Source organism: Podarcis vaucheri (assembly GCF_965113315.1).
Source record: "Podarcis vaucheri genome assembly, chromosome: 1".
Lineage (NCBI taxonomy): Eukaryota > Metazoa > Chordata > Lepidosauria > Squamata > Lacertidae > Podarcis > Podarcis vaucheri.
Genome location: NC_138759.1, coordinates 103629556 through 103640798, shown reverse-complemented (window position 1 = coordinate 103640798; position 11243 = coordinate 103629556). Strand labels below are relative to the sequence as shown.

At 42.6% G+C, this 11243-nt stretch overlaps 1 protein-coding gene across 1 annotated transcript in view; it reads right to left on the bottom strand.

The window, feature by feature from the left end:
* Positions 1-7977: 7977 nt before the first annotated feature.
* The window catches only part of LOC309519074 (uncharacterized protein), a 125868-nt gene continuing 122602 nt past the window's right edge, over positions 7978-11243 (bottom strand). The window contains exon 8 of the mRNA XM_082199874.1: positions 7978-8500. Within this exon, the coding sequence (XP_082056000.1) occupies positions 8424-8500 (77 nt within the window). The 3' untranslated portion in view covers positions 7978-8423. The remainder of the gene's footprint in view (positions 8501-11243) is intronic.

Here is an 11243-nt window from a genome sequence, read left to right as displayed (position 1 = left end):
CTGGAAAAGTTTAGTCCCTTAAGCCATGCAGACCTTTGAAACAAATTAATTATAGCAAACCCTTTATTTTCATTTTAAAGGATGTTTCTTTCAATATTCCTTAAGCGATGGGAGACTATGATAGCAAGTCACATTTCACTCTTCCCCCCCTCCTTTTTAAAACAGTTTTTTAAATGTCAGAGGGAAACAGATTAAAAAATAGGAAGAGTCTCTGGTTTAAAAAGCATTTATTTATATCACTCGTCTCTGTTGTGTTGGGAATTCCCAAAGGTATTTAACACATATGTTTCAGAAAATGTGATTTATTGGGGGAAATGAGCAGTGTCCATTGACCCTCAAACCCACAGCAACACCTGTGTGCAATGGACTATGGTCAGAGCCCTCCCTAGTTCAAAACCAAAAGCACAGTTTGACACAGATCTGCTTCAAGGTGGTTGTTTTTTCCTTGCTGTGTGCATGTTCCTTGTCCTCTCTGGTGCACTTCATGGCTCATGAATTTTTAGGCGAGGAGGGGTTGAAATAACTTCAGAGAATGGTTTCATACAGCTTTGGATCCCTATACATGCGCCTCACGCTCATAATGGATTCTGTCAGGACGTTACAGGTGTACATCGAATGACAGATAAAGAACAAGCAGGGTTGTGTGGAGAGTTAGGGAGGGGTGATAAAGAGTTTGAGTTCATGAAGCAGTCATCCCAAGGTGCCCTTATTTCCTATTTAGGTATTTCTTGCCTACAGCCTTTCATGTTTCGTGCTTAGGTATTTACTGCCATAGGTTATATATATATATATATATATATATATATATATATATATATATATGCTTTCGTAGATTTTCATACACACACACTGTACATATAAATGTGTGTGCTGAGCGAACCGCTACTTTTTTGGCTTAAGGGGAGTTGTTTGCAACAGGCCAAAGGGGCGTTAGTGATGTAAGCGAGGATGACAAGCCTGGCTAGTGTTGCTTCCCCACAAGAGATGGATGGAAGAGGAAGACTTTGAAAGGTACATAAAGGGAAAAGGCTCCGAGGCTTGGCGAGCAGAGGGTGAAGGGGAGGCCGCAGCAGTCAGAGAAGTAGCTCCAATGCTTGAGGAATATTGAGCTACTCCTCAGGTATTTGTCTCTACAATCAGCAATCATCGCAGAGCATGGGGAGAGAGTTTTGTGAGGCCGTCCTGTCTATCTACTGCCTTGCTGCCACCTTTAAAAGAAGAAGGGCCATAGCTCAGTGGGTAGAGAAGGTCTCACATTCAATCCCTGGCATCTGTAGGTAGGGCTGGGAGAGAGACCCCAGTCTGAAATTCTGGAGAGGCACTGTTTGTCTGTGTAGATAGACAACACCCAGCTGGATGGACCACTGGGCTGACTCAGGAACATAGGAAGCTGCTTTTAACTATGTTAAAGCAAAAAAAGGGGGGGTCCTGAATGGTAAGTTGTTGCCATTGGTGCAAGGGAACCATGTTCTGGTCACCTAGGCACAAAACAGTTGTTGTGATTCAATTAGTCTGGATTTCAGAAGATACGTTGATAAATTGGGTGCCAGGATTTAGCAACAATCAAGTCCTGCTCTTAGATTTCAAAGTACAGTGGTACCTCAGGTTAAGAACTTAATTTGTTCCAGAGGTCCGTTCTTAACCTGAAACTGTTCTTAACCTGAAGCACCACTTTAGCTAATGGGGCCTCCCACTGCCACCGTTCCACCGCCATGCAATTTCTGTTCTCATCCTGAAGCAAAGTTCTTAACCCGAGGTACTATTTCTGGGTTAGCGGAGTCTGTAACCTGAAGCGTCTGTAACCTGAAGCGTCTGTAACCCGAGGTACCACTGTAGTGGACTATGCAGGCTGGATCAAGACACCTCAAAGAAGCGATTCAGTTAAATGTGTTGTAAACTCAGACAGGAAAATCCTGTTGGGAAAGATGGTACTCCACAGTACCATCTGGTGTCACAGTGTTATATTGCATGTACAATGCATATAAACTGCTTTTTCTTTACCAATCTAACTGAGTCCCCAGCTCCAAATGCCCACTACGTTCAAATGAGTTTGAATGGGTTTTGGTTTTTAAAGGGAATAGCAGCCTTTGGGGCACAGCCAATCCGAATCAGGACACTGGCAGGAACTGGAGAAGCATTAGCCCTTTCTCTCCTGCTGCAGAACGGATCTTAGCTGATAGACCAGTTCTGTAAATTGTATCACGTATACTTTGCTCTGGAGCAAGGACTTGTGGCTGGCTGTCACATAATGAATGGCCAACATGCTACACCCATTATACTATAGAGACTTCAGAAACATGTTCATTTGAGACTCTCAGCTTACACTTTTACTCACAGTCAGACCCATAAGGGTTAGGGTGGAGATGATCAAATTCAAATGCATTTATTTATATTTACTTATTAAATTTGTCAGTCGCTTGATCTTTCCAAAGGCAACCCAAAGCAAATTACAAGTGAACAAATGGACAAAATAATTTTCTAAGAGCAAAGCATGGGCCATTAGCTGTTTTGTTTTTTGTTTTTTAAATCATAATAATTCCTTGATTTTTGAATCATTTCCAGTAGTAGCTTTTGAATATGTGGAGCCAAGCCTTTATGGGCTTTAACAGAGACCCTCTACTGTCACTTTACAATAGTCAAAAACAGATTTTTAAAAAAGAATAAAAAAGTGTCCATTATTTTCTCTGATACTACTGCCGAACGTTTTAGACACATTTTGGTATTTTGCTGGTATGAAATACCACGGGAAAGTACCTTCCATTTACAGAAGCCACCTGCTCTCAACAGCTTTTCAGAGATTTTTCCCTCCCAAAAAATGTGTAATACAATACAAACATGTGTGTTGCATTAAGTCAGGTTATACCAGGTCATGCCATGTGACACAATATATCCCGTATAATCTGATGCAATGCAAATCACTCACTACAGCATAAATTTGAAGAAAAGCTTTCTCCCCCTCCCAACTCAGACAGACAACAGCTGTTGTAGATAAAGTGTCCATACTATCCCACATGGACAGGTATTCATGACTTGATATTGTCTGAATTAACGATAGATGGTTCTCTTTGGCTATATTAATCCTCTCCTGTAAATCAGTTCAGAGCGTTGTGATTGCTGTTAGAAAAACTTGTTGTTTCACATCATGCCTGCAGAGCAGGGGTGGGGAGCCTATGAGTATCCAGATGTTGTCAGCATGACCATGGGTCAGAGATATTGGGAGCTGAAGTTCAATAACATTCTGAGGGCCAGAGATTCCCCAGACCTGCTAGAGAGGCAATCTTACCTTGATGAAAGTGTGCCAACTTACTAGCTGCCTCTTGTGGATTTGGTGAGACTGGCCACCACCTGCTTTTTCAATTGCTGCCAGTGGTAACTCAGATTCAGCTATGACCAGGCAGAACCTTGCAGAACAGGTTGAAACCCAGGAAACTGCCCGTCTCTACTTTTGGTTCCTTGGAGCCTGTAATTATTAGCATCTTCCTCCTCCTTCCTATCTATGTTTTTCTCGTTCCTCTAATCTTGAAGCTCTAAACAGCCTGGCCATCTGAGGGGCTGTTTGTCTCTGAACCCTTACATTACTCCAAGAACCCATCATTGGAATTCAAGGGGGGGGGGTTGCATGGGAAAATAAATAAAATAAGCAATATTCCCTCCAAACAACAGTTGCTGTAACCTGTGATCTGGTATTCGGACTCTGTGTCCAGATGACACATACAAAGACGTGTCCCACCCACCTATCCCTTCCAGCTCCGCTCTTTATTTTTTGTTTATCTCCTATCTTATCTTCCAGCTTACCTGACTGAAAACAGAAGACCAGTTTTCCATTGATTTCACAGAGGCCTGAGATCAGAACAAACAGAGGCATGATTTAATTAGCAGAAGTTGTGTACCACCCAAAGGGATGGTTTGTGAATGCCCCCCCCAGCTTTCAAAGTTATATATAACTCTTCTTGAAATCGTAACAAATTACTAAAGCCTAGAATGTATCAGGGTGGCCTTCTGCCTGATAACCTTGACCTAAGATCCTCACCTGAGATCCAACTTAGGTGCTCTTGGCTTCAGAGATAATGTGCTTGGCAAACAGGCTCATCAAAGTGGTGTCCCATCTTTGATACAAGCTCTCCAGATAGTCTCCAGAAACAGCCTTCTTGGAGATGAAGAGGATTTAAAGGGTAGATGTGCAGCCATCAGTTCTTGGGATCCAGAGGTCACGGGGGTCACCAAAGGGTGTTCAGCAAATCCAGTCCCATGTTGTGGAACACTCTCCCAGGAGAGTTCAGCAGGTGTCTCTTGAAGGCTTTTTGTGTGTGTGTGTGCCAATGGACTTTCATAGCTGCTTAATTGACCGTGCACTTTAATGATTATTTGTATAATTTTTAATGGTGCTTTATGTTTCATTGTGGCACACCACCATATGAAGTCTTCTTAAGCAGGGCTAAGAGGTGAAAAGAACCGTTCCAACACAGTAAGCAGAGTTTCCCTCTCCTGCCTAGCTTCCTGCCTATCTGGGATCCTGGCTGTGCATTAAAGGTTCTGTGATTTGACTTTAGCCACACTATGCAAAGTGATCGGACTTATGTCACGGCACGGAGATACCTGAGGAAATTAGCATGGCTAATTAGCAGGGTTAAACTAAAAGGAAGCAATTGTCAGGCAGCAGATAATTAAATTGCCGGCCCTGTGGGGATGTGGGCTTGTGGAAGCCACTCTATAGCTAGCTGTTCCAGGGTTTTGCCTTCTTTTGCTTTTTAATGTGAATAATAATAGCAATAATTTTATTATTTATACCCCGCCCATCTGGCTGGGTTTCCCCAGCCACTCTGAGAAGCTTACAAGCATCTCTAAAAACACAAAACATCAAGCATTAAAAACCTCCCAATAAGCTTACTACAGATAGGTTTCTAGTCAAAATTTGAACTGGGACCAGGAAATTAGAGCCAGCCCTCTCCTTTTCTGTTTGGCCCCTGACAATTGAAGAAGACAAGAAGAGTCCTTGTGGATCAGGTCAATGGCCCCTCTTGTCCAACATCCTTTTCTCACAGTGGCTAGCCAGATGCCTGTGGGAAGACACTGATATAAGAGCATTTTCCCCATCTGCAATTCCCAGCAACTGGTATTATTCAGAGACATCCTGCCTTCGACCTTTCTACTTCATCTTATCACTTTGGCTCCAACCAGCTTCTGGTCTGACCTCAAGCCCATCCCACCTATGTGTCAACTATAAGGTGATATCTCTTTAAAAAGAAAAAGACACAGAGAAGGTCTGGCTTAAGGGGTTTTCCCAAAGGCACAGTGATAAATGCTTCTTCAGCAGCTGCCAAGTTAATACCTGGAATAAAAAGGAACTCCTCCAGACAGCTCTTGCTTACTCAAGAGATAAGAACAGCCAGTTCAGACACTTCCACCCCCACTATCTCCCACTAAAAAAGTGAAAGTAATGTGAGTCCCTTTCCCCTGTCCCTCCCTAGGCCGAAATTAATCTTCTACAAAACTTTCTAGTGCACCCATGGCAGTTTCTCCAGTTGGCAAATGTGCCCACAGGCCCCAAAATGTCGGCAATCTCTGCTATAATAATCCTGTGAACTGGTTAGTTTGGCAAGTAGCATCATCCTGAAGTCAGCGCATGAGCTTCACAGCTGACAGGACATTTGATGGGAGTTTCTTCCTTCCTTTCTTTTTGCTCCTACCATCCACCCTTTTGGAGTCCTTTCTCCAGCTTGCATCAGAATTTTTTGGACTGAGACATAAGAATCATAGGGATGTGGACATTCACACATCAAAAAGTTGTCACCATGGTTTTTCTCTTCCACAGAATGAGCCTGGCATCTTCCCACATTCACTTTGTTACACAGAACACAGTGTTGAAACTGATTGTCAGTTGTGCCCATCACCACATGCTTCAGATGGATTGTGTCTCATTCCTTTTTTAAAAAATGGCATGAACCATTATTTTATTTTATTTTGACTCCGTGGTTTCCTCCACCCCAGAAAAAGCATAACCAATTTTAAAGGTTGTAAAACAGCTTCTGTTATTGAAAGAGGGGTTTATCATGTCTCAGCTGCCTGCCAATCAGTGCTGTGCATACCCAGTTTCTGCTGCACACCAACAGAAACTGTTTTCCCTCACCTCAATTTTTTGAGAAACAGATATATCTGAGCAGAATGTGGCACTTCCAGAGTGAAGCAGAGGCATCTTTGTACAGTTAGCACACATTAATGTAAACTTGAACACAGAGAATTTGGGGTGTTCACATCAGACTTGCCATGGTTTTCATTTGCAATCAACTTGCTCTGCTGAATTCAATTTATCTTTTGTGGATTATCTCAGGAGTAAATGGCCCTAAGGATAGAGCAGTCAGAAGCAGCACACATTGAAAATTTTAGGGACTGGGACACACACAAAGACGTTTTAGTGATCATGTTATACTGCACAGATCTTCAGACATGGATAGGTGGGAAATGTGACCATTTTTGCAGTTCTGGTTCTCCACCCACCCACCCCAAACAGCTATCCACTTTATTGAACAGACAGTGCTATGCTGAATTAATTTAATTGCCTGCAGCTCTGCAGTTGGTTGGGGGTGGGGAATGTAGTGGCAAACTAAAATTCTGAAGTAACAAGTGGAATAATAAGCCCAGTGCTGAAATGGACCATTACTGGTGATCTCTCAGTTGCATGGTCCCAACAGTCAAACAGGAACACACCCATTCGTGATTTAGATTTATGCAGCACAGCTGGTTTTCAACTCAAATTCACACTAACGCCAGCATTGCAACTACAGCTTGAACCCTTAATTCAATAATGAGCTCAACAATTACACTTAAAGATTGCTTACTCCTTTGGCAGTGTGAACACAATCCTTGTGATCACCAAGTTTGTACTATTCATTATCTCATCCAATGATTAAGCAGACTGAAATGCACTTGTTAAGCAATGATAATACAAGGTGTAATATTTATGTCATCTTCTGAAGATGTCTATAAGCAAATTAGCGCTGCCCAAAGTCAACGGAGAAAATGCTATCAATATCTAATATTTCCCCCCTCTTTTGTAATACTTAACTGCTTTTACATCAACAACACTCCTGACCTTGGACCTGTATTATTTAGGAATATGTAATCTTGTGCCTGGAAAGACTATGTATGTTTTCTCCTGCTAATTTGGCTTCATCTCCTTTGGTGTCCTGGTCTTTTTTTCCCTGCTTTTCTTTCCTGCAGCAAAATAGGGGATCTTAAAAGACAAGGCTTATTGGAAGGAGTGGGTGTAAGGGGGCTTTTGATACACTAAAAAGAAAATGCAATTATTTGATGCCAGGACTCAAGACTATCCTAAGTTGGAAATATGTCATAAATACAATGTGCTTGGCAACTGATCATGTAAACATTTCCACAGATAGTCTTTCATCATATGCAGGGGATGCTTGCTTCGTCTGACCGATATTGTCTCCTTTTAAAATGTCAGCCCTGTAACTTTGATGCTCGCGCGCTCCTTCTGTAAGTGTCTGCTCAGGCAGACAGTTTACTAATTTGAGGCTCAGCAAACCTTTCGCTGCACGGAACACCTTGAGGTTAGCGCATCTCTAATCATTATTTGATAACAGAAATCTGCAAGCATCACATCCCTAGTAACGAGAACATTGTATCTTAGCAACCAGCCTTGATAGTCAAACAATTTCATTAAAGCGTAGCACCTCTTAGCAGGTGGGTGAGTGCGGGTGTTGATAAACATTTATAACATGATCAGCCATTGTGTTTGCCAACACTATAATCAGCATGACAAATTTTATGAATTTGTTTACAAGCTCTTCAATAGCCAAACGAAGTTGGTAAACTACCTTGCAGGCTGGTTGCTGCTGCAGAGGCATGCAAAAGGTTTTGCAGAGATAGGGTGGAAGGGTTGGCAGGCAGGTACAGAGGGAAAGAGCACATTGTTCCTTAGTATTTATTATTTTAAAAAATCATTCAGATTACACCACAAAAGATGTGCAAGACTAAAGGCAAGAATAACCCCCCGAGAGACCAGGGTCATTTTTAAGTTGAAACCTTGCTCATTAATTTATTGCTGTCTTTCTAGTATTGCAAGTTTATAGAGAGGCAAATCGCAGTTGCAGTGTTCACTAAGTTGGTTCACACATGCAAAGTGAGGACAATGTCCTGGTGTCCCTTCCAGCACTATTGCTGTCTTCTGAAAACTCGTCAGGATGTAGTTGCACAGACGAAGGACGCTTTCTTTGAAAAAGTCATATGGCAAGATGCACGTTTTCCAAATAAACAAAGCAAAACCAATAATGAAGTGTGAATGGTAATATTGGAGCATGCCTTGCACTTGTGCTGCAGTTTGCCTGTTTGCACATTTGTGCTCGTCCCTTGATGAACGAGACGTCAAGCTGCGACTTGCATGTGTGAATGTGCTATCGCAGAACTTATATCGAGGATAGCACTTCCATATCACCTGATGTTGCTTCCAACGCAATGCCTTTCGGCAGACTCACATATCCATCTGCCAGTCATCGAGGAGAGAAGAATCATGGTTAGACAAATCAAGCGATGGACACACTACAAATGTGTGAACAGAAACAGAGACCTATCGGTTTTGGCGTGGCAATCCTTGCACAAAGTATCTTTGCTATGCACTGGTCATTTCAAGGCTTTCCTATTTGTTATGTTGTGTTTTTAAATTCATAACCCAGCCCTGAGTTGGATCCAAGGTGCCTTTTTGTTTCTGAAGGAGACTGATGAGACCAAGAAGAGGCAACAGTCATCCGCTATATCACCAGCATGGAAAGATGGTTGTGTGAATCAGATCAGAGTTAACCCTATGCTTGATTAGTTGTTTGTGGGGAGTCTAGGAAGGTAAATGAATGGAGGAAAGACCGGATACCATTCAGATAGTGTGCCAGAAAATTTTCACAGAAGATAAGACTATCAGCAGCTACGATCCAGGATGCCAGTGTTCCACCTCCAGTGTATGCCTCTGAGTGCTAGATTCTGGGAATCACAAGTGGGGAAAGTGCTGTTGTGGTCAGATCCAAGTTGTGGGCTTCCCCACAGTGGTTGGCCACTGTGATAACAGGATGTTGGACTGGATGGCCCACTGGCCTCATCCAGGAAGCTCTTCCTGTGTTCTTAAGGTGCAATTCACTGGCGCTAGTGGCAAAATTCCTTGGTTTCCGCTGTTGACCTGCCCCACTTTTATCAAATCAAAGATTAATTACAGTCATAAACCAGCATGATTGCAACAACGCCAAAGTTAAAACATTTCTCCAATCTTTGCCTTTATTAAGCATTTTGCAAAAACCACAACCCAAGTTTTATGGGACCAGGTTTGGGATATTTGCTGCCCACAAAGGCAATTTGCACAATATCATGTTTGTGCTAGGCTGTCCCCCCCCCTTTTTGTGTGTGTGTGTGTTTTAAGGCTGCAATCCATATTTACTCAGAAACGTCCTAGTGTGGTTAATGGGACTTACTACAAGCATACAGAAGACTGTAGCTTCAATATATTAGTTTGCCAAGTTTTCCCAAATTTGCAACAGCTACTCAAGACCTATTAAAGTCACTCATGTGACTGCAGAATTTGCTGTGGTTTGCAAAGCAGCTGATGACTTATTTTCTTAACAGATGGCTCATGCTCTGCCTAGCCCTTACAAACAGAAATTAATTGCTTTGATCTAATCCAAAACCATTGGCCAGGTAACATAAACCTGTGAACCCTGCCAGTTCTGCAGGTTAATCGGTTCAAGAAGGACACAACAGGTGAAACGGATTAATACCCAACAGTTTACAAATAGTTTACTTATAAATTTACTGAACGATGTAAATCTTTTACATTTCCAGGATGTTCCTCCTTTTCCTGCTCCTTTAAAAATCAAATATGTCTTGCTCACCACGTTCTAAGTTTTCTTTTTTCAGTTAACTCTTTCTTGCATTTATTGGAATAAGAGCTACATGAAGTACAAGTGGTGGATTAAGAAGTCATGCACATAAGCCCATACTATTTATACTCAAGGGCTGCTTGGGCACAGGCCCAATTTGCAGAAAATTTGCATATGCAAATTTATCACTTGCCTCTCCCACAACTCTGACAGCAGCCACTTGCTGCACAGCTCACTGGCAGTGCATCACTTTGCACCTGCCACAGGTACACCCAGAGCACAGAGCAAAATGCCCCAGGCATGGGCCCTGCAGGCCACCCCCTTGCAGCTCTCCTGCCAGATTCCTTTCTATTTGGAGCTACAGGCATAAACAAAACATCACTGTAAACCAAAGCAAAGTTAAAAGAAAGAGGAGATGGGAGTAGCAGCAGCCAGAAGGACCAAAGTGAAGTGACATCAATTCTTAATTAAAATCCACACTGACCTAATACACCTTTCTCCAAAAAAGAAAGAAAATACTCCCAAAATGTGTTCTAAACATCGTAATTTTTTTCCAGGTTGTTCCCTTTCAGAGGACAATGTAAGAAATGAATCTACTGAAAATCTGTCAATCAACTGATTAAGTGAAGAACTGATCTCCCTTCCAATCAGTGAACTGTGCCAATAACCGTAAATATTTGGCGAGCCCTGCATACTCCTTTGGCTAGTGCCTTTCCATAGCTGCTCAGTAGGAACCAAACTGCATCTCTAGCAATTTCCAATGCAGAGAGGGAGATACAAAAGCATAATGACTGTGGAAAGTGCATTCTCTTTAGAAATCGGTTTCACTTCTCCACTTTGGTTTCAGCTCTGCAGGATCTGCAACTCGCCTGCTCAGCAGGTCTACCGCAGGCCCCTTGTCTTTTTCGACACGGCATCATGTGTGCAAGCCAGGCCACAGATATACACTGACAAAGTTTAGAAGGGAGGAGAGAGAACCTACTAAAATAACTCTGCACTGTTGTTGTGGTGTGGACCACCTCATTGTGCAAAGGTGCCATCTGGGCATGTTTGGAAGTTGGTTGCAGACACTTTGGGTGCTATGTTGAAATGAGGATGGGCTGGTTTTGGGTGTATCTCATTTCCACCTGTAGCAGATTTAGTGGGGGTGGAGTCTGGCACTGGTTGCACAAGGGCTACTCTTTGGGGAGGAAAGGGTTGTGCAACTTGTGTCACGTCTACCCTACAGGCATACAGCTAACATGACTGCTTACAAGAGAGGAAGGTTCAAGTCTCGATTTTTTAAGCAGTGGAAGGGATTGTTGAGTCTTGGGACTACATTTCCCCAAACACTCTGCTGTGACCTGTGTCTCTAACCTGGGCTTTGTA